General features: G+C 47.3%; 1 protein-coding gene across 2 annotated transcripts in view; it reads left to right on the top strand.

Moving 5' to 3' along the window:
• SHH (sonic hedgehog signaling molecule) overlaps nucleotides 1-24047 on the top strand; it is a 33077-nt gene that overhangs the window by 6925 nt on the left and 2105 nt on the right. For both annotated transcript variants that reach the window (XM_028750116.2, XM_077936751.1), the window contains exon 2: nucleotides 2204-2465. In XM_028750116.2, coding sequence (XP_028605949.2) covers nucleotides 2204-2465 — 262 coding nt within the window. The remainder of the gene's footprint in view (nucleotides 1-2203; nucleotides 2466-24047) is intronic.

Raw genomic sequence — 24047 nt, 5'->3', positions numbered from 1 at the left:
AGGCTTACTCCCGTGTAAGGATCACAACTTTACTTGCAAATAGGTTCCAAGAAGGCGAAGCGAACTGGTTTCGGAGTACACGCATTTAGAGGTGTCCTCCTGGGTTATCAGATAACCGGGACTGTTGGCAAGGCTGGCCTTGTGGGTGCACCTTCCAGTGGGGCATAGCTTAAGCCAACCTCTGCTCCCACCTCTTTCTCCCTGGGGTGCACCTGGTTCCAAGGTTCGTTGTTTCAGTCCTGGGACTCCTATCTAAAAGGCACATTTTTAAACGTGCGGGTCCGCGCGTGAGTTTCTTGACCTTACAGCAGCTGGATCCCGTTGGATCGAACACACGAGATCATGAGATGCGGGGAGGTACAGAAGGCAATTGTGTCCCCCGGTAAACTTTGCTCGGCTGCCAGTGTGGAGAAAGGGGTCTTGCCCTCCCGCGACACACTAAAAGCATAAGGAACGAACACCCGTGGCGCTTGGAAGGGCCGGGGACGCGGGTGGGAAGCGTTGCCGGGGCTTCCATACTCAATTCCGCGCATCTCCAGGGAGGGCTGGGAGAGTCTCCTGCTGAAATTCTGGGAGAGCCACTGCCAGTCAGTGTAGACGGTATGGAGCTACAAGGACCCTCAGTGTCAGCTGCTTCCTATATCACCACGTTTCAATTATGGGATCCAAAATTATTCTTCTTGGGAGATTCCAGCGTAGGGTGCCTGTGAGCGATCCTCGGGCCGGGGCAGAGATTAGAGCCTATGCGTACGTTCTCCGTGATGGGTTAAGGGTTAAGACCGCAACACTCTCTCTCTCTCTCTCTCTCTCTCTCTCTCTCTATCTCTCTCTCTCTCTCTCACACACACACACACACACACACACACACACACACACACAGACACGTTTCGTGCAGCTCGATCCTATCCACGTTTATACAGGAGCAAATTCTACTGAAGGACTTATTCCCAAGGAAGTTTCCACGTGATCCACAGCCTCCTTTTCATGCCGTTGGTCTCTGCCCGGTAGTTCCTTCTCCCGTCTTTTCTACCCACCTGCTTCTTTGCCAGCCCCAACTGGAACCCTTGCTCCCAAAAACCGACTTGCGATGTATCCTAAACAAGGCAGAAACGTTCAGGATGAAATCATGGGTGCGCACGGGTTTTCCTCCATAGTGAGTGGGCAGAGGAGATAGCTTAAGAAGTAAATAAGCCTTGTTGGTTTTCGGAGAGATGATGGGAAGCTTTAAGGCCGCGATCCTAAGCAGATCCCCCCTTCCCGGTTTCGAAATCAACGCGGTTCTTTCTTACCTCCGAAAGAGCTTTTCTAAAAAAATGTTTGCTATGGAATGCTTCGGTCACTGGAGGATACCACCCATTTATACATCTGTGGATCGCACCTTTCTCCCCGCCCTGCCTTCTAAGATGTTCTCATATTCGATTCGCTCTGCTCTCAAACGCTCCCTAGAAATAAGTAACGTGGGTATGGGTCTAGTAAAGGTGTGTGTATGTGCGTGCGTGAGTGAGTCAATATCCTTGGCGTGGGAGGGGGGTGGGCTTAGCCAGTTGGGCCACAGGCCGGGAGACACGGGTAGCCGCTGGGATGGTTTCCATGGATGCCTTCGCAGTCTGAGTCTTCCTCTTGGCTCTGCGTGGAAATCCGGAGTCCACGCAGAGTGGGAGAGCGCATCAGCGCCCAACAGCAGCGAGACTGCTGTGGGGTGGGGAGGGACTGGAGCCCATTTAGGGGTGCAGGAGGAAGAGGAGCGAGCCTAGCTGACATCCCTTCCGGATCCTGGCCTGGACAGGAGCGCACCAGATCCATATCAATGAATGCACCGATTTGTTTTAGGGTTGAAGGGTGGAGAACCTCCATCATGTTTTTGCTGGGCTCCAGCTCCCATCACCCCCGACCAGAATGGCCAGTGGCGGGGAATAGGGGGCCCAGCAGCTCCTGGGGGGCCCACAGGTTCCCCATTCCTGATGCGAGGAGTAGGGAAGCGATACGATTCGGGTACCGGAGTGCTGTTTAACCCTTTGCAGCCTTCGCGCGTCTCCAGAAAGATGCGCGCGGAAGGGGGTGTGTGGATGGGTCGCTGCTGCTGCTGCTATTACTACCCTGGGATGGCGGGAGTGGGGAAGCAGGGAGCGGCTGGCCTTCCTTTCCTCCCCTCGCGATGCTCCTGTGCTCTGCTTGACCCCCCCTCCACCCCACCCCCCTGCAGCGCTGCAAAGATAAGCTGAACGCCTTGGCGATCTCGGTGATGAACCAGTGGCCTGGCGTGAAGCTGCGCGTGACCGAGGGCTGGGACGAGGACGGCCACCACTCGGAGGAGTCGCTGCACTACGAGGGCCGCGCCGTGGACATCACCACCTCGGATCGGGACCGCAGCAAGTATGGCATGCTGGCGCGCCTGGCCGTCGAGGCCGGCTTCGACTGGGTGTACTACGAGTCCAAGGCGCACATCCACTGCTCGGTCAAGGCCGGTAAGAAGGGGCTGGGGGCGGCTCATCTTAACACCCCCTCCCAATAAATATAGACGTTGCTCTGTTATTCACCTCTTAGCAGCATTTCACAATAACCATAGCTTGGTCCCTAAGACGGTTGGATGGCGCCTTGTGCTCTTCCTTCCGGTAACTTCTGCAGCCAAGCTGGTGTCAAAAAAGTCTTGTTCTGCTTTCCTTTGGGCGCATCAGCGAGGTCCAAGGCTTGTTGCCTGGGCAGCCCAGGACCTCCAGACACTCTGGCCAGCCTTGCACCTCACTTCAGTGCTGCTAAGGCAGTGGTTCGACTTCAATCCCCTCCCCAAACTCACTCCATTGTCTCTCTATAGACAGACGGGATGCCAACCGCACACATAGCTTGGCCTGTACAGAAAGAGAAGGGGCAGTGCTAAGATCCAACTCCTAGTAGTAAGCAGGTAGTAAGTACAGTAGTAGTTCCCATCTGTTTCTTTATTCCAACAACATAGCAGGTACTTTATAGATCAGGCAGAAGGGATTGGTCTTCGATCAAAAGAGCTTGTTGTAACTGTTGCTGCTAGTAGTAAGCAAATCCTAGTATATTAGTAGTACTTCACTTTGCGCCAGGGACATGCTAGTTGAAATATTGAAAAGGACTGGTCACTGGATCTCACAGCCAACAAGTAGTCCTGCTATAGGACAGTTGCAACAACTACAGTTATTTAGGATTCGTATTCCCAATACTGCCTACTCTGTACTAGGGAGAGAAGCAAGGAATGGAGAGGTGGAACAATCCCATGGCAATTGGCCAGATAATTTAAGAAGCACCAGTGGAGCTATAGCACCTTAAAAGACAAAGAGCTTTGTTGGGATGTGTGATTTCATGGGCAACGCAACAGACGTATCTTAACCCAGCTTACTGTCGCCAATAGTGGCAAGGCAAAGGCCTCTGAGAAACTCACAAAGTGGGTGTGAAGGTGTTGAGCTAGCCCAGAGTCAGCAATCCACATGTAGACTGCCTTTATGTGTAGAGGTTTCTGCTTAGCTATCATGGCCGGTCTGCCAAGCCACTGGCAGGGCCATTCTCCACAAATCTGCCAAATCCTTGGTTGCTGGTGTCCATCAACTTGACTTCATTGTGCCTTGGGTGGAGGACGAATGGTGCTTAGGGCAGGACTGGGGAATCTGTGGCTCTCCAAACCTCACTGGACCCCAGTTCCCTCCAGGCCTAGCCAGCATAGCCAATTCTTAGAGATGTTGTAGTCCAGCAACAGCTGGAGGCCCACAGGTTCCCCAACCAGGCTTATGGAGAAGTGGTGGCGGCTGTTGTCCTGTGGAAATGGTAAGGCAGAAGGCAGGGAACCCAACCGAAGTTGGGAGCCAGAGCCAATGAAAGGAGAGCTGACTGGTTTTGGTCTCCACTGTCCTCTCTGCTGAATTGTACAAGCCCAACGCTGAGGCTGAGGTCCAGGCAGTGTCACCTGCTGGGCTGGGTGTAAGAAGGCAAGCAGATGGGCTGGGAGGAATCAAGGCTGAGCTTGGTGGGGCAGGGCCCCAATTGCCCTAATGGACAAAACTCCAATGTGAAGTCTGCATTGAATATCCATTGAACCCATAACGTAAGGGAGAATCCACCTCTCACGGATGGATCTGTCCTTCATTGCCATGGGAAGACCTTGCCCCAGACTTCATCCACTGAGATGTGGCTCCCACCCTCCTCTGGAAACTACCTGAGAAAAGGCTATCCCAGACTTGCCTGCCAGATCTAAAGGCTGCAGTCCTGCTGCCCACTTGAAGCCCGCTCCATTTACGTCAGTGAGACTTACTTCCAAGGAAAACTGTCTAGGAATCTGAATACAGAGAGCTCGTTGAAAACCTCTCTCCCCAAGCCAGTTAAGCCCTTTGTTTTTCTACTTCCAACTCCCGAGTACAAAATCTGCGCAGCCTTATTTCGACTTGTTTGCAAGCAACAGCATTTGACTTTCCAGGACTGTGTTTAGACAGGGAGAAGCTGGGTTCTCACTAGAAGGAAGGAGATTAGATCCCACGCACCCTACCCTATCCCGAGGAAGAGTCAAAGCTCACTGGTCATAGGCCAGGCTTGCCCCTAGCAGTCGGGATTCCTTCTCTGCTGAATCACTGGCAAATGCACTTGAGGCTGCGAGTCAAAGTTGCAAGATGGATTTAGGAGCAGCGAGTGAGTGAGAGAGGCTGGTTTCGAAGGGCGCAGGCTTCCAACTCAGCGTGGCTACAACATGGGTCGCCCTTGATGCAATTTAACTCAGTCCTCAGCACACTTTTAACTCCCTGGGACGCGGGTGGCACTGTGGGTTAAACCACAGAGCCTAGGACTTGCCGATCAGAAGGTCGGCGGTTCAAATCCCTGCAACGGGGTGAGCTCCCGTTGCTTGGTCCTGCTCCTGCCAACCTAGCAGTTTGAAAGCACGTCAAAGTGCAAGGAGATAAATAGGTACCGCTCCGGCGGGAAGGTAAACGGCATTTCTGTGTGCTGCTCTGGTTTGCCAGAAGCGGCTCAGTCATGCTGGCCACAGGACCCGGAAGCTGTAAGCCGGCTCCCTCAGCCATTAAAGCGAGATGAGCGCCCCAACCCCAGAGTCGTCCACGACTGGACCTAATGGTCAGGAGTCCCTTTACCTTTACTTTACAGCACACTTTTAACTCCCTGGTGAGCATCAGCGAGTTGAGCTGGCTTAGTGCTCAATTTATCCGGAGTAAATGAAACTGGAGTAGTAGTGCATTGCTGCACCTGTAGTAAGATTAGAGGCTTGACAATCCAATTCCAGCTCCTTCAGACTGCCTTAGAACTGACTCAGCCTTTTCAGGCCTGACCTAGATAGCTCCTTCGGATTGTAAGCAGCTGGCACCCCCAACTCAAGCCCACCCGTCGCTTCAAATGCAAACAACTCTCAGGCAGGGACAGCTCAGTCGTTTGCTGCTCATCCTTCAGTCTTGTAGGCAAACCAGGTTTTCCAAATACTCCAGAGCAAATGCAACTTTGGCACTGGGATTTGGGGATGGGGGGGCGGGGCGCGTCCCCTTTGTGGCTCTTCTGGGAAGAAGAAAAAGATTCTAGTAGAGAATTCTCATGTGTTTGACTCTCCAACAGGCAGTGCGACCCACAAACTAATTTACCCGGCACAATTGCTCTGACATAGGGCCAGGGCTGTTTTCTGACAGACAGGGTGTGCCCAAGACCCCGTTTTCTTTCGCAACGAGCTGGAAGAGGCCAAGTCCTGTGTCGACTGGATTTCAAATGCTTTCCCACCACGCCTCGCCCTATATTCATCCTAAAATAGGTTAATTAGTAAACTCCTTCCTCATTATTCTTCTTGTTCCTGCTGCTCTGTCATCTGCAATAAAACCACCCTAGTTCCGATGGAAAAAAAGTTGTTTTCTTCTCAAATCCGGATTGTAAATCGGCAGATTGACACGAGGCAGATTCTTTTAATCTGGATCACAAATGGCCACCGTTTAGATGAGCCCAAACCTACAGGGTGTAGGGGCCAAACACACACACACACACACACACCCGCCACACACCCCTTCAGCTTCCTTCTTACAATCCACCTGGCGGTACTGGGAATCCCCCGTGCTTGCAGCGCCACCTGCTGGTCCGGCGGAGAAATGCTCGCATGTGGCCGGCCCCCTCCCCCTCAAGCTATCTGCATAAATTGTCGCTTTTTAGCAAAACAGTTAACGGTGAATTATTTCGGAGGAGTCAGGCCGCTTGTTTTGCCACCTCCTCTCGTTTGTTTGTTGCCTGGAGTTTAAACAGTAGTTCAATGGCAGCTTTCAGCTGGGGCAAAAAAACAAAAACAAAAAAACCCCACCATCAATTTAAACGTGCCAAGAAACATGCATTCGCGAAAGAAAAATAATGAACTTGCTCTAAATATATCGATTGACATAAGAAACAAGAGTTAACGGCGCGCCCGTGTTTGGGAGGAGGGCGGGGAGCGGCCACCCATTTAAGTCAATGGAGATGATTTCATTGAGAAGAGGATGGGAGCAGCTCGGGTTTCTTCTAACTAGCCTCAAATGCAGGCACCCCCAAACTCGTCCCTCCATACTACAATTCCCATCATCCCTGACCACTGGTCCTGTTAGCTAGGGGTGATGGGAGTTGTAGTCCCAAAACAGCTGGAGGGCCGAGTTTGGGGATGCCTGCTCTAATGTCTAATGAAAAGAGTTCCTATTCCTAGATATATGCCCTCCCACTTCTCCCCTTCCACACCCTCACACACAGAGTTCCATTTCTGCCCCCCACCCTACCATGAAATGAGTAGGAAATTCACTGCCCCTGTTTAAATAACAATCAGCATGCAGAGGGTCCATGGGCATGTGCAGACAGCATATCCCACATTTCTTTGGCTTCAGGCTATGAGAGGTAACATTTAAAAAGCCTTGAACAGCATCAGCTTATTTAATTAAGCAGTGAAAACAGCACCTGAGCCTTACGAGGCTAGTTTACAGGAAGATGTGTGTATTTTCATGTATGCGTAAGAATATGTGCATTAAGCCAGGGATGGGGAAACTGCAGCCTTCTGTTGTTCAGCTCTGTCTGCTTCAGCCAGCCAGGCCAATGGTCAGGGATGATGGGCATTGTAGTCCAATGACATTTTGAGAGTCACTGGTTGCCCTCCCCGGGCAGGGGACGTGCCTAAATATTCCTTGTTTTTCTGCCACGCCAAAAAAATAAAAAATAAAAAGCTTAAACAAAGAGGAAGTGGCAGGAGGGAGGGTTAGGTTTCCTACACAGGGAATGCTCAGGGGTACTCATCCATAACTTTCAGAATCCACCTGGATTTAAGAACATAAGAAGAAAAAGCAGTTTCTGGGCGCAGGAGCCACTCTCCCCTCCTGTGGTTTCCAGTAATTGTTATTCGGAAGCATTTATGCTTCCATCTATGGTGGCAGAGTGTAGCCTCTGTGGCTAGTGGCCATTGATAGCCCTCTCCCAGTTAATAATCATTACTATAATTAACAACTGACCCAAATGATTCATTTCCCTTCAAAAAGGCACTACAACTGGATTTCCACCCTGTAGCTCTTGCAAATTATCTATCTTTACACATTTGTATTGTGTAGACTTTCCCATCCCACAAAACCTGACTTCCAAAACAGGAACTTAAGTCCCTACACACACACTCTCTCTCACACTCTCATACAGGATAGTTTAATCATTATTGTGGTGCATGTTGGGTGCTGTAGGATCACTGGAAATCCCCAAAGGACTTGGTGGTTTATGTTGTACAATGTCAAGTTTATATATAGGTACCATTTACATCTAAAGGTGCTTGAGATTTAGGCTGCTGCCTGGCCCTACTTACCTGAAAGTCAACCCAATTAGATTGGACAGGATAAACCTCTGGGAAGGCATGGTTAGGATTGTGGCCTTACTCAATCACTGAAGAGGGCATGGTTAAAATCTGGATCCAGAGTTAATAACAACTAGATTGGTCCATAACAGCATCCAGAAGTCTAGGACAGAGACTTCCTCATTGTAGATAGGAAGAATAATGGACTGTGGCATTTTCTGTTTCACATACTTTTCATGATCCTCATAGTGAGTGTGGAACATCTTGTGGTGGCAGCCAAGAACCATCTTGTAAGATATATGTACAAAAATAGTTCAGGAGATAGATAGATAGATAGATAGATAGATAGATAGATAGATAGATGGATGATAGATAGATATAGATAGATGATAGATAGATGATAGATGATAGATAGATAGATAGATAGATAGATAGATAGATAGACAGACAGACTTGTACTGTAGTTTGTAGATTAAGGAAGATTTTGCCAATGCAATGACGTCCAGATGTTGCTGGACTACAACTCCCATCAGCTCCAGCCAGTGTGCTGGCTAGGGCTGATGGGAGTTGTAGTCCAACATCATTTGGAGGCCACCAGGTGGGCAAAGGCTGAATTAATGAACAAAATGGACCACTGAGTTGATTCCAACTAATTTCTACTTAGAGTAGACCCTCTGAAGTGCAGGGACTTGTCTAACTTAGGTTTATCCATTAGAATCCACTCTGAGTAGAACCTAGTTTGATTACAGACCATGAATTTCAGTTGGTCTACTTTGAGCAGAGTGTAGCTGGAGGCAAGCCATAGAATCTAGATGGTGTGAGGGTTCAAAGGGCCTTCCCCCAAGACTCTTTTGGAAGTGAAGGACAATTGCAGTGCAATAATGTGGAATGGTAAGGGATGCGGGTGGCGCTGTGGGTTAAACCACAGAGCCTAGGACTTGCCGATCAGAAGGTCAGCGGTTCAAATCCCCGCAACGGGGTGAGCTCCCATTGCTTGGTCCCTGCTCCTGCCAACCTAGCAGTTCGAAAGCACAAAGTGCAAGTAGACAGATAGGTACCACTCCGGCGGGAAGGTAAACGGTGTTTCTGTGCGCTGCTCTGGTTCGCCAGAAGCAGCTTAGTCATGCTGGCCACATGACCCGGAAGCTGTATGCCGGCTCTCTTGGCCAATAAAATGAGATGAGCGCTGCAACTGCAACCCCAGAGTCGGTCACGACTGGACCTAATGGTCAGGGGTCCCTTTACCTTTACCTTTAATGTGGAATGGTATAATAGTGTTATTCTTATGATGTAATAGTGCTTGCCAGTTCCCTTTGTCTCACTTGTGCACATTCACTAGCTCCAGTGACACGGGGAAAACTCAGCACATATAGCTGTGCCCGTTGCTACAGCTCTGTGTTGAGAAAATTAGCACCTTTTGAAAAATTGTCCTGTCCTTCAGTTACTAGAAGCACAGGATCTCTGATAGGGAACTGGCAGGTTTTCATAGCATTTGATCTCCGCTGTAGTCTAGAATACCATGGGCACAAAATAAGTATTGAAGAAGTTGTTCATTTCTAAGTAAAGGAACCCAAATAGTTTTAGTTTATAAATATTTATTTGTAGTCTGCTTATATACAAATGTAAATACAGCATTTCCACCCTATAATTGTTCAAAGATGGATCACAAAATAATGATAATATTAAAATTATACAGCTGGGGGAACTGCAACAAAATCTTGTCCAAGTTTGGAACTAAAAATTCCCATTGATCTCAGAATTTCTATGGATCTCTCGAACATTTCCAGGTTATCACTGAAATTGGTCTTTCAGAATTACTTTTTAAATGAAACTTAGATTTGAAGTCTTGCTCATTTAATTTTAAGGCACTAGCATTTAATATCAAGGTGCCAAAGTTATTCCTTTTACTCTCACCCCCCAAAAAAACCCCCCTTACTTCTATAATTTAATGTTGTTGCTGTTTTAAATGGAATTAGGAAACCATAGTTTTGATGCCCAAATTGTTACATGGTGAGATCTGAAATAGGAAAGGGGATCGGGGGCAGATGGGGTATGGAGAACTTATTAGGTCTGAGCAACAGATCTTGCTGCAGCTTGCTCCCAGCGTGGGCATAACCAGGATTTATGTGTGTGTGGGGGGGCAACCTCAGTCAGTTAAGTATTTTTATTGATTTACTTAATTTAGGGGGGCAGCTGCCCCCCACCCCCTTTTGGCTACGCCCATGCCTCCTAGGTCCAGTTCTAAACCTCTACTTAAGCAAGATTTCTTTTTTAAAGTTTGGTTTCCGCCAGAGGAGTCAAATCAGCTCTAATCCAAGTTTTCAATCTCACCTGCCTTCTGGAGTGAATTATCTGTTAGCCGAGCTACCACCCACAAGGTCAACACAAAAAGAACAATACTACAATAATAAATGGTTTTATAGGGCCTTCACATCAGGGAAGAATTCGCCCTTTATAGATCTTTCAGCAACCATGTCAAGTGCTGTACTCCAAAGCAGCCTTTGCCAACTGGGTGCCCTCCGAAGATTGTTGGACTACAACTCCCATCAGCCCTGGTTTGTAGCATGGAGGGTGCTGTGTTGGTAAAGCCTAAGCTGGGTGCCCATACTCATCTTCAGCCCCATCCAATTCCATCTTCAATTCCATCAGAAGCAAATGGCCCCACCAGACTCAATCTGGGCATTGAGATTCAGGGCACGCTCAGGATTTGGGAAGGCAGGGGGGTAACTTGGGGGGCATGTCACACGAGGTCGTGTGACTGTACAAGGTGGATTTCCCCAGCGCTGGCTTGAATCCCGTCTGCTCCAGCTGGTTTCCAATGGCCGAGCACTGGTTTCATGACTGAGAATGCGATGAGGAGATTAAAAAACCAAAGCGGTCGAGGCAGAGGAGGTTCTCTGAGCCGCCATCTCTGTTTGCAAAAAGTATGATCCCAGAGATTGGAATGCAAAAGAGGTGAGCTGCCCCCCCCCCCCCAGGCCTGAATGACTGTCAAGAGGGGGAAGGCACCGTATAAGAGACAAGACGGATCGTGGGGGCTGGTGCGGGCGAGGGGGGGGGAGAGAGAGAGACTGAGAGCAACTCCTCCATTTCAATTTCAAATACACATCTTGAGTGTTTTGGAAAAGTGTCTTGGTCTGTGCAAATAGCTCTTGGAAGGCCTTTGGTGGGGAGGGGGCAGCAGGGTTGTATAGGGTCTTCTTTTTGCAAAAGTATGTGTGTGTGAATTGGCATAGAGGCCCCCCCTACACCTGAACAAATAGGGGGCCTGGGGGGGCGGCAGGGTGGAGTGTTGGAAGTGTCCTCTCTTCTGAGAGTGCCTCCCTTTTATTGCACAGATCAGAATGACAATGCTGGCCTTTTATTGGATTTTAATTAGAGAACCCAAATAAGGGCCTGCTCAAAGAAGCAGATTTTCACACCTCCGCCAGCTTGCTGGCATGTTTACTGAGTTGCTACACAACTGGACCTATTCATCAGGCCCCTCCGAGTGTGCAAATAAAGCCTAGGCTGAAGAAGACGGGACTCTGGGGGGAACGGGGGGGGGGGGCTGGCAGGGGTGGGAGGGAGGTTGTCTGAAGGTGTCAGGAACTTTTCTTTTCGCTTCCTCGCAAAGGGCATCCTTGCCTCCTCTCCAAAGATTTCTGTTCGGTTCCTTCCCCATCCTCCACTCTCAAGCCTTGGAGATAAAACTGTTAGCCGATCAATACCAATCTGTTTTGTTTTGTTTTTCCTATTTTACCCCTTCCTGAGAAAAGGCATTAGGAAAGGTTCCAAGGGTTGATTTCGAAATGTAATTGCTCAGCCGGCTAGCCACAGAGGGAGCCGAGCCACTGGCTGCCCCAACCCAGCCTGCTTTTAGGAGGAAATTTGCTCTGGAAATAGCCCACTCAGGAAGGAAGAGGGAGCTTGAAAGACAGAGAGGGAAGATGGGTTTCAACATCCTGGCTCCGTTGAAACCCAGCGTGGCACTTGACTTCAGCCAGCTCACGCAGCTTATTTTACAAAAGCTCTTGATGTTGGAGGGTGGGACCGTGAGGTAATTTTAGATACTGGACCGAATGGTCATATGGGGAACCCTTGGCAAGATGTTTCTGGGAATCTTTCCCTAGTGCATCTGAGCGCCTTCCTTCTCACTCAGAGTGAGGCCCTGCACATCCTCCCCAGACACTACACCTGATGTTGAGGTGGGGCAGGATGTTGTTGGAGTCCAGCTCCCATCATCCCTGACCATGGACCAAGCTGGCTAGTGCTGATGGGAGTTGGGGTCCAACATTAGAGGGTGCCATCTTGGCTAACCCTGGGGTAGGAAGGCTTGTACTCATTATCTACCAAGATATCTTATGTCTGGAAAGTATGGCAGAAGCGCTCAGTTCTACTTTTTCCTTTTGAGAGAAAACTATGAGGGCAACTTATGCCCACATCCTGCCTTCTGGTGCTGTTTTCTGAGAGTCCAGGGTGTCCAGCAATCTTCAGAATGGTCTTCTTGGCCCACCCTTTGAAACTCTTTGTTGCATTCCAAATGTATACCAGTTTAACTGCAACAGCTTTCCCAGAGGATGGTGAGAATTGTAGTTTTGTGGAGGTAGTTGATAGTTCTCTCATTGATACCCATAGCCATCCCTCTTCCCCTTCCTGACTCACCAAGATCTCTGGGGAGATGGAGTAGTCAGTCTAAGACTGCAACACTATGCACACTTACATGGAAACAAAGCCACAATCTTTTGTTTCAAGTCCTAAATCTGCCTGCTTCCTGCTCCCTTTAATATTTTTCTGCAGTTTGGATGCACTTGCAAAGTGCAATTCTGGTAAGATCCAAACTACCTGCAACCACGTGCAATTTTTATATAGATTTGTGACAATGTCACAAATGTGACATGTATCTCAAGTCCTTCAGAAACCTACTGAGACCGGTGCCCCTTCCCTTGAAACAGTGTTCCCCACTGAACACCGTTTATATTTATTGGTTTATTAACTTTGTGACTCACTTTCCACAACAAAAAGTCCTGAAGCAATTTACAACCCCATGCAACTTACTTGTGAGTAAACACCTACAGGACTGCACTGTTTGTCTTTGGTTTAGAAAGGCTGCTGCTTCTATGACATTCAAGGATGATGGTACAGTTCTTGGGGTATTAAGCAGCCTTTGAGTCTTTCATTCCAGTTGACTGAGAAAAGGTCTGGCAGCTGCTAACTGTTCCTTAGGCTCCCCTCTGGTGCCTGGCTACCACCTTTCTTCATCTGTCTAAGCCAGTTACCCCACAGCCAAGAGCAGCTTTAAACATAGCAATGAAGCTGGAACCCAGATCTCCTTGGATGGAATGTTCTAACTTGGATATGACTCCATTTAGATTGCCAGCAGATGGGCTGATCCAGGTGGTTCTGAAACTGTGGTCCATGGACCACCAGCGGTCTGTGAGCTTCATTCAAGTGGTGTGTTTCAACCAGTGGCTACTTGGTTGTGCCAAAGGTTACACCAAAAATGTGGATTTGGAGTTGGGTTTTTTGAAGTAGGAGAGAGAGGCACAGAGGTGTTTCGGAAGGCAATTCCAGGGATAGGAAATGTTTATGGCACCAGATGCATTAAAATTATCATCCTGTGGTGGCCTTTCAAAGAACTACATCCTGGTGCATGTTACTGTATATCTGAAAGTCCCAGTGTGTTGGTACTCAATAGTGGCACCATGGAAATGGTATCTCTATGTCATGGGGAAAACACTTGTTTCCAAACAAGTGTGTTTGGGATCATGGCGTGCTTTTTATGTTCTTTCTTGTCCAACTCTTTCAACAAACTGAGTGTTGACTTTGAAGTAGGGATGCTTGCTGAGTTCAAATCCTTTTTCATGCATGAACTCTCTGTGTAACCTTGAGGAAGTTCCTCATTCATAAAACTGTAGTATCTGTCACCTTCCTTGGAGATCTGCTTTGACCATGAATAATTACTAAGGAGAACTTGTGATGGACTATTATTACTATTATTATTCCTGGTCCTATGGATACTAAGGATTTTATTTTTTTTATGTTGTAAAATTGGCCCATGTGAACTATGCTGATCCAAAGCAATGCTATATTGAGGGCACAAGGTTAAGTATCTCCTCCAAGTTTTCTAAGGAACTGGGATTTCATCTCACAATCCCTGGGGGTGGCTGCTGTGTCCTCCGTGAGAGAGTAGCTTGACCCTGGGTGAATTTGGGGTGTCTGTAAGCAAGAGAAAGTCCTCAAAGGTTTTTGATCTGAATACAAGTATTCAGCAAGAAACAAAAACCCACATTTGAATCTGAATTTGAAAACTGCTCCTTGTTTGAGCTTGAAAAGCATTTGTTTGAGCTCTGATGTTTAACTTCCTGGGTAGAGCCAGAGACCCACCCAATATGTTTGGTTTCTTTGGAGAAAGGTGTTAAATTGTTTCAGGCAATAAATATGTCCAAGGAAGTTGGTATATTACAGTAGACATGGTATTGGCTGACGTTTATGAGAAGGAATTGAGGCTTCAGGTTCTGGGAGAGACAGAAAACTCTTTATTTTCTTTGTTCTCCTGCCTTTCAGTATTGTCCTGGCTGAAAGAGAATCAGCTCAAGACAAACGTAGTCAGTCAGCAAAAGACGAACACAGTCAGTTTAAGCTTGGGCCTGGCCCTATGTTACAAGAGAGTGAAAAGGCTCATGTCCAGGCAAAATGCAAGAACGTTCAGTCAAAAATCCCTGCTCCAAAGATCTTGCAGTCTTGATTTGGTGATGCAGAGGACAAGGCAGGCTTGGGGTTGGGGGAAGGACAGGTCACAAAATGACAGACCAGGATAAATAGGGTCTTTATTTCAGAGATGGGTAGGAAGAAATCTTGGTGTGCACACCTTTTAGTGGCTGCATTCATCTTCCCTGAGCTGAGATATGCCTGTTCAAACTGGGCCAGTAATGAGCCAAATTAAAAGTGTGCTGACATGGGACCTGTGAAGCCATTAGGAGGACCACAGATTTTGTCTGCTGTTTGAAGCAAATCCGAGGGCACAAGGTCCCTCTTCTCCCTGGCAACTGCGTTTCCATAGTAACAGAGTTTCAGTGGCTACTGCAGAGTACAGCTCCCTAGTTTTATACTGCCCCTACATTATTACAGCAACAGTTGCACAGGTTTTATGTGCATATATATGCTTATAAAATTCATCGTGCATGCGCGCGCGCACACACACACACACACACAATGTAAGGGTTGTAGTCAGCTAAGTCCTACTCACTGTAGAACCATTGGCATGACTTAACATGTCTATTGACTTCAGTGGGTCCTTAAGTGTAGGTGGAGCTCATGGATTTGCTTGCTTTGGATTAAACAGAAATATGAGCCCCTACAGTCAATGCTTTTACTGCAGCAACCACACAGCTGCACTCAATGCCTGGTGCAATGATGATGATAATTTATATCTGGCAGATATATCTGATAGAGATGGCAAAATGACTCTAGGGTGAGAGTTGCCTTGCTGAGGTCATTTGGCCAGCCACACCTTTTTGCTCTTTTAAGACATTGCAGAGTGGCAAAAGAATGTTTAGACTATATTTTTGAAATGTGTGTGTGTGCATTGTATAGATACAGATATACAGGGTGTGATTTTTACATGTAGACTTCATATATTAGTGGGAGAAGCTGTCTTTTCTCCCAAGTAAGTTCTAGTTTTACACAAGAACAGGAGCATTGCTTGGTACTTAACTTTTAGCAGGACTGGAACCCTAATCTGCAAAGGTCAGCCCTCTGTCTTGAAGAGCAATGAGAAGTTGGTCAATTTGAAGGACTGTCTGCTGCATAGATAGAGGTCCATCAGAAGGGAGACTTGCAAAGGGCTTTAAATTGTCCCATCAACAGTTTCAGCACCTGGACGGCAGACTAAGCAGAGATGGAGGTCACCTGTCCATGTGCAAATTTTACACTCGTTGGTGTCTTCATTTTTTGTGCTGGCGAATCTCCTCTTCTTTGGTAATGTGTAAATGGCCACCCTAGCAACTTTATACGCATAAAGATTGGATCTGGAATTAAATACAGTGGTACCTCAGGTTACAGACACTTCAGGTTACAGACGCTTCAGGTTACAGACTCCGCTAACCCAGAAATAGTACCTTGGGTTAAGAACTTTGCTTCAGAATGAAAACAGAAATTGTGCAGCGGCAGCGGGAGGCCTCATTAGCTAAAGTGGTACCTCAGGTTAAGAACAGTTTCAGGTTAAGAACGGACCTCCAGAACGAATTAAATTCTTAACCAGAGGAACCACTGTATACAGATCATAAAAAATTATTACCAAAACCAAAGCAAAACAAATCACAGAGACAGACACAGAACCACAAATGTATAAATTATATTTTCACAGTACAAATTTAGCTGATGGAGTGGAGTAGGAGGCACCTATTTAAAGTATGAGTTGTTCTGAAGAATAAACAGCAAATTTATTTGTTTTTTATCCTCCTGCCTCATCAATCCTCCCTCCCAAATTTCCTTGATTCCAAAAGTCACCCATGTATATTATCTGCCACAGGAAGTATGGCAGCAGTATAGTTTTATTTGTTGGGCACTGGAAAGGCAAACATGAGTCTTGTGCAAAACCTTGGTGTGTGTGTGTGTGTGTGTGTGTGTGTGTGTGTGTGTGTGTGTGTGTGTAAGTAATGGACAGCAAGGAGTTGAATAGTCTTCTACTGGAGTCGACAGAAGGGGTTTCTTTAAAGCCTACCGTAATTGCAACAGAGTGGGGCAATTTCAAAGTAGGCCACAGCTAGCGGGGAAGTGCTTGAAAAAAGTTAGCTACAAAATAAGTCTTTTTTTGAGCATAAATTTCAGTGGGGAAAGGGGTGGGTTTGTGGGTCCCATGGGCACCAGATGAGGTCTATATAGGCACAGGCGCACCTGCAAGTGCAGCACTGGTGACCCCCGGTTTATAGGATGGATTTTTGCATGTCCAAAGAACTGGTTGTCTGACAGAAGGGGAGAACGGGCAGGGCATATGTGCTCAGCCTGTTTAGGAAGATAAATCTCCTGCATGAACATATTATGGCCTCAGACCCCAGGGTTGGCGGGAAACCTGGCCCAAAGTGTTTGCTCTTGGCCATGGGCCATTCAAGCACGGCAATAGCCAAGGTGAGGCCAGCAGATGGCTGCTCCAGCCAAGGAATGTTCAGAAACAAGCACCCAACCCAGATGTGGTGTGGTGGTTAAAGTGTTGGACTAGGCCCTGGGAGACCAGGGTTCAAATCCTCACTGGGTGATCTTGGGCCAGTCACTTTCTCTTAGGCCACCCTACCTCACAGGGTTGTTGTGAGGAAAAAATGGGGAGCGGGAAAGCCATGTGTGCCACCTTTGAAGAAAGGTGGGGTAGAATTCTAATGGCGTTTTTAAATTTGTGACATAACAGTTTTTGTTTAAAGATGAGGGCTTCATTTTAGAATGGGAACATTTCTGGTTTAAAAAACAACAATAATAATCAGCAGCAACTGGTGCCCTTGATATTGTTCCAAACATTACCCACTTGGCAGACCAAAGCAGCACCCACACAAATGTTTCCTTGGCTCAGGGTGGATTTTTCAAGATCACTATCTACACGCTTGAAGTGTTCATGGAAATTAAAAAAAAATCCCCTTTTGATTTCTGTGAGTGGCATTCAGCTCTGTTTTGTTCAGAGTAGACCTGTTGAAATTCATAGACCTAACTTAGTCATGTTCATTCATTTCAGTGGGTTTAGTTCAGGCATAGGCAAACTCGGCCCTCCAGATGTTTTGGGACTACAATTCCCATTATCCCTGACCACTGGTCCTGTTAGCTAGGGATCATGGGAGTTGTAGTCCCTAAACATCTGGAGGGCCGAGTTTGCCTATGCCTGGTTTAGTTGAATGGCTCCCTATGGTTGTGAACGTGGCAGGGTGCTTATAGGGGTGGGGGGATAGTGTGGAAGGCTAACCATGGGGGGCACTTTTCCATTAGCAAAAGATGGAATGCATGGCTCAGGAAAAGGATAGATTTGCCCATTCATATGTATAGATGCACATTTAGAAAGCATTGCTAAAGCTGAAATGTAGCTACAACACATGACACCACCACAATCTGATACCCTGTGTGTCGGATAACAATTACTGGGCATTTTCCATCTTCTCTCCCTTTTTACAGTTCTTGATGGACTTGAAACTGAGAACTCTAAAAAAGAGTTGTAGAGCACATGTTCACCTGGTGATTCTTTTTGACTAGATTGCAGTTAAATCAGCTTGGGATCCAGGGCTAATTCAGTCCCTCCTCCTCTCAAAATGACCCGTGGGTTTTTTTTAGGTGGGGAGGTTCTTCCAGCCCGCCATAAGGGAGTCTGGATTGCTCTGACCTTCCTGAGCTGAGATGTATAGGGTCTCACTGTGAGGGAATATGTTCATTATGCATCTAGGTTAAACCTTAAGAGCATAAGAACTGACCTATTCAATGTACATGTTTCTGATTATAATCTTTAAAAATGCACAGAGCAAGACAGTGTTAAGCATTGAATTTTTGTTGTTGCTGTTAAGACATTTTAAAATGTAAGTTCAGTCAACAAATTCCGGTCACTGGGGGCCTGTTTTTGATATGATTCATCATATCCATTCACATGCAACTCTTAATTCACTGATAATAAAATATTAAACTGAGGGAGGGGGAAAATAAATGGATCCCTGGACTTGAAACCCTGTCTATAAACTCTAGCTTAAGTGAGCTGATTTTAGACTCTGGACTTAATGCTCTTGTACAGTCCCCAACCCCACCCTTTTGATGTGTTTTCCTTCACTCACTGTACTCGAAAATGTGGTGAGTCCTGCTCTCCTACTGAGTAGGGCTCAGGACTTCTGCCTCACGATTGTTCCCTGACAGCACCATTGCATAGAAATGTGGCAACCCAACCTTAGAAGTAGAGCTGGATTTAGGTTTGATGAGGCCCTAAGCTACTGAAGGTAATGGGGCCCTTTATATGTCCAGTTGTCCTTTGTCAACAAATTGTCGCTGTTTTTTGTGTTGAATATATGCTATATGGTAATTTATGGACCTAATAGGTATCTAAAGCCATTTGCACATAACAAAATATGTATTTTATCAACGTAATTGTTGAAAAGTCCATGCAGAATGCAAAGTCCATGCAGAATGCAAAGTCCATGCAGAATGTAGGCACCCTATATATAGAAATGAGCAAATCAGTGATATTTTAGGGAGCAGGCTAGCAGGCGGGGCCCATTACTTACATCATAGGAGCCTACACAACACAAAACACTGTTGCTGTATGTAGGCTTTATTTTATTTGTTTTTTAATCTTATATTTTGGAAATTAACATCCAGGTTGTTTTTCCTTTAATTTTTGGGTGGCTCCCAAGAGAGTATAGCTTATTTAGTTTATACGTAAATCCGGCACTGCTTAGAAGGACAGCTGGTTTCACATCCTTGAGTTCAAGCCTGGGATATGAGAGAAATTCAGTTACCTTTTCACTTAAGTTGCCCACAACACCAAAATGCAGCCATCCTTAGAAACGTTTACTTCCCTGAATTTTGCAATGTAGTTCTTCAACCCAAAAATGCATGTATGAAGGGGCGAAGGGCATATATGAAAGAGTTGCTAAAATAGGGAAAATATAAACATTTTCAAAATGGGGTGGGTAAATGTTATTAATGGGGACAACTGCATCCAAAGATACGAACACTTAAAATGCTGGCTGATTTTCACAAGTTGAGAACTGCTGCAGAAACGAGCTGAGCTTAAGAGTGGGAAAACAAGAGACATCAATGAAGCCAAACTGACAGGTCCTCCCGTCCCGAGTGAAAGCCAATCTGTGTCCCCATCGCACACCTTACACCGGCAACCCCGGGGCAGGTGTCTCCAATGTGCAAACTTTAAAGACAAAAGGGAAAAGGGCAAAACGCTGCCTTGGGTGGGGTTCCCCTCCCCCGCTGCTTTTCATTGTAATCACTTTGTGTGAGTAGCATCTGAGCAGCTGAGAAAGGGAGAAGAAGGGAGAGCCCCTTAACACTTTCTCTGCTCCTTCTTTCATTCCACTGTGATGCGTGCTAACTTCATAGGTAAGGGAGCAGGTGTATAAACATGCGCGGGTGGGAAAGGAACAAGGCGGGAGGGAGATTAGATTTCAAAGCTTCCTAGCCCGTCCTGGGAAGGAGGCAGGCATGTTTTGCTAGAAACTCCTCGTCTGGCATTCTAATGCACCTCCACTCAGCCCGGCATTGTTGCCAACGGTAGGGATTTTCCCAGCATTTAATCTTTTTTAAAAAAGGCGTAGTTGCAAGGCTCAGAGCTACACTCTTGAATCTGGAAGCTGGTCTCCTCTCCCCAGATATGCAGAGGTAGACCATGGCTATTCTGACCCATTTTAATTTAGCTGGTGATTTAGCATTTAGCCCAGGCATCCTCATATTCAGCCCTCCAGCTGTTTTGGGACTACAACTCCCACCATCCCTAGCTAACAGGACCAGTGGTCAGGGATGATGGGAACTGTAGTCCCAAAACAGCTGGAGGGCCGAATTTGGGGATGCCTGATTTAGCCTGTTCCAACGTACCAGTGAGGATAAAAGCAGGAAGGGCTGCGGTTGTGGCAAGAAGAGTTTTGTGGGAAATGACGGCAGCAAGCTCTGAGAATCAGTAATGTGGCCGCAGCTGGGATTTTCCCAGTCTCACCTAGGCACCGAGCGTTTAAATACAAAAAGGACAGGCAGGAAATAATCAACCTGAGATATTTAATACCTATGTCCAGCGGTGAGGAGACGAGGCTTTCCTTACGCACGTTCCAAGCACTCCCTTCTTAATTATTCCTCTGGCATTCAAGGCAAGTTCCTGGGCTGATCCCTACTCAAATTAAACCCTGGATTTTCCCTTGCACTTAGGAATGTATTAGAATCATAATTACAAGTAGTGATCTAGGAGCAGACATGGACCCGAGCCAGGAGGAGAGGGAGCTTTGCAGAAGCAGCTCCACTTTGGTGCAAGATTAGCAGCAAGGTGAATAAGCTGCAGGCCAAAGTGAAGCCATCCGCTTGCAGCCCCATTGGCCCATATATACGATATACGATATCTTTATTGTCATTGTCCCATGCAGAACAATGAAACTGAAAAACTACATAAAACATTCAAAAACCCCTAAAAACTCTGAAACCCCATTTTAAAATACACTATACTATAGAGACCCCTTATGGGACGCGGGTGGCACTGTGGGTAAAAGCCTCAGTGCCTAGGACTTGCCGATCGAAAGGTTGGCGGTTCGAATCCCCACGGCGGGGTGCGCTCCTGTTGCTCGGTCCCAGCGCCTGCCAACCTAGCAGTTTGAAAGCACCCCTGGGTGCAAGTAGATAAATAGGGACCGCTTACTGGCGGGAAGGTAAACGGTGTTTCCGTGAGCAGTGCTGGCTCGCCAGATGCAGCTTTGTCACGCTGGCCACGTGACCTGGAAGTGTCTCTGGACAGCGCTGGCTCCCGGCCTCTTAAGTGAGATGGGCGCACAACCCTAGAGTCGGACACGACTGGCCCATATGGGCAGGGGTACCTTTACCTTTATAGAGACCCCTTATGCTGCATTTAGAACCAGAATTGCATTTGCGTAGAAACTGTTTCTCAGGCTGCTAGTCCTGGCCTTTATAACCCTGTACCTTCTTCCAGAAGGCAGAAGCTCAGAGAGATCATTTCGGGGGGGGGGGGGGAGAGGCGTACTATCCTGCACTATCTCTGCCGCTTTCTTATGGCACCTGACAGCATAGATTTGATCTAAGGTGGGAAGAGTGCACCCAATTATTCTCTGCAGTCTTTACAAGCCTGGACAGCATTGTTTTTCTGCTGACTGTGCAGCTCCCAAACCACACACACAGACCATAATACACTCTCCACAGTGCAATGGTAGAATGCCATCAACAGGTCCCATCACTCTCGTGCTGCAGAGCAGAGGTTCTCCCAAAGGCTCCTGCACCTGTTATCTTGCACTCCCCCCCCCCCCCACACAGGGGATGCAATAGAAGCACAGTGCATTTGTTGGAGTCACACAGAGCCTCTGCCCCAGCCACAAAAGGATGACTGTGCTCTGCTGGAGGGGACTGAATGGCAATACTCTTAGTCAGGGACCATTTTCAGGAAGGAGTAGTGAAGGAGGAGTCAGCCCAAGTCTCTTAGTGAGCTGCCAGAAAGCCCTTTTCGTCACAAACGTCAGTCCTTCCCAGGGCCAGCTCCAGGTTTGACAGGAGCCCTGAGCAAAACGACAACAGTGGGGCCTCCTGCTGCGTCAGTGTGTCGTGGTGCGCTCTGGTTGTGGTGGCAGCTGCTTCGGGCAATGCTGGGCTGGATCTAGACACGTCCAGAAAGTGTTTCAGGAAATGCGTTGTAAACCTCAAAGTGGGATATATCACGTTGGTGAAAGACGGAACCCCCCAGCGCCATCTAGTGTCACGGTGTTATAACGCATATAAAATGCTTTTTCTTTACTAATGTAGTTGAGTCCCTGTATCTAACCACCCTTTGGACTTCCCCCAGTGCTCTAGTCTAGAGCACAGGTGGGGAACCTTTCCCACCAAGTGGTGTGTGGTACCAGAGGCAAAAGTGAGCTGAGCGGCCAATGTATCTCTTTCCAGTGCACCGCAGGCTGGTTTCTACACAAACTCTCTCTCACACACACCCCTCTCTTTCCTCCATCCGCACCACCAGGAAACACTACTGAGTTCAGGGACACATTCCAGGCAACCACAAACACCCCAGGAGGGTGGGAGACAGGGCTGACCAGAGGGAGAGAGTGTGGCTTGACCTCAGGATCCTCCGGCCATCAGTCAGCATTCTGTGGCCTCTGAGGATGCTCGGCCCTCATTTTTCAAAATATCTATTTTATTGATTTATCAGAAACGTAGAATTGTGTCAAAACCCCCCCCCCACTTTTTAGGGTTCCTTCCCTACAGAATTTATGTACTTCTGCAAATATTGGGTACCCCTGCTGATATTGCCCACTTGTGCGTGGAAAGTTCCATTTTCGATTGGTAAGAATTGGCTCTCACAGCCTGAGCATCAGAAACTCTTGTTTCTGGCTTTGAGGGACAGAAAAGCTTGTAGCCAGGCTATCTTGTAGGAAATATATTCAGCTGTGCTTTGTCGCCATCTTGTTGAGTAATATATTTTTGTTTTAATGCTGTTGTTGTGCTTTATTGGAATATTTGTACCCTGTCTTGGGAAACTTTCCGTTGAAGGGCAGTTTAACAACAACAACAACATTACTACTATTATTCTCATCACCATCTTACTATTAGAGAAGCCACAGTAGAATTAGTCCCGATGCGTCCAATGTTTATTTTAAATTGAGCCAAATTTGAGAGGGAACTATTGACTTTCGTGCACACTATATCAGAACAATTGGCTCGAGAGTTACAAAAGCCTGTGTCTTTCAGATCCCTCTGCCTTGTAAGTTCCACTGCAGGAATGGGGCTTGAGGGCCACACTTATTCCTGGGCAATTTTTCTGGGGCAACTTGCCAGTGGTGGTCAGAGCAAAGTTAAAAGTCAATGAATGTGAATTTTGCTTTTGTTTGGTAGGCTAGTTTCTACACAAGCCCTCTGTCCTCGAGCCAGTCAAGCAAAAAGCATTAATGGGGATCAAGGACTCCAGCCAGGCAAAAACACCCAGGCAGAGTGCAAAGCAGCACCAGTGAGGTGTATGGCCCAGGGGCAGCCCTGATGGGCTGGAGGGCTGCATCTGATCTCCAGTGACCAAGTTTCGCCATGCTTTACAACACAATGCAAGAAGTCCTGCCGCCACTCTGTACACCTCCTCACCCCATTCTAGCATGATTGGCTGGCTGGGGTAGGGAAACACACAGGCAGGATGACATCACGTTGCACCATGTGATGTCATAGAAATTGTGCGGAAGGAGGAGCTAGGGAGATACAGGGTGGCGGCAGTTTAGTATCCCTGATAACTCCGAGTTTCACTTGTGTTGTTGCTAGGAATTGCTTGTTGTTGTCAGGCTTCCAGGAATTGGCTTCCTCCCCCGTGGCACTCAGAATGGTGGTTCTCCCAATTAAGGATCCCACCCCCTTCTGTCCTTATTAATTTACGTCACTCCTACATCTTGTAATCTGAGCTTGATAACCCTCTGTACTTTCTGTTCTGCCACTTTCTGAGCTCTCTGTGACTTTGGAGAAGGGGTGTGTGAATGCTGCCCAGAGACTGTGAATCTGTTAACCCTCTCTCCCCCAGTATTTCGTCTCCTAGCTGTTCCCCATCCAGTATTTCCCAGCTTCTGCCTTCTGAACTATGCCCCTC

Source organism: Podarcis muralis, chromosome 12 (genome assembly GCF_964188315.1).
Source record: "Podarcis muralis chromosome 12, rPodMur119.hap1.1, whole genome shotgun sequence".
Lineage (NCBI taxonomy): Eukaryota > Metazoa > Chordata > Lepidosauria > Squamata > Lacertidae > Podarcis > Podarcis muralis.
The sequence above is the reverse complement of the archived record's forward strand: the minus strand, read 5'-3'. Positions and strand labels throughout refer to the sequence as shown.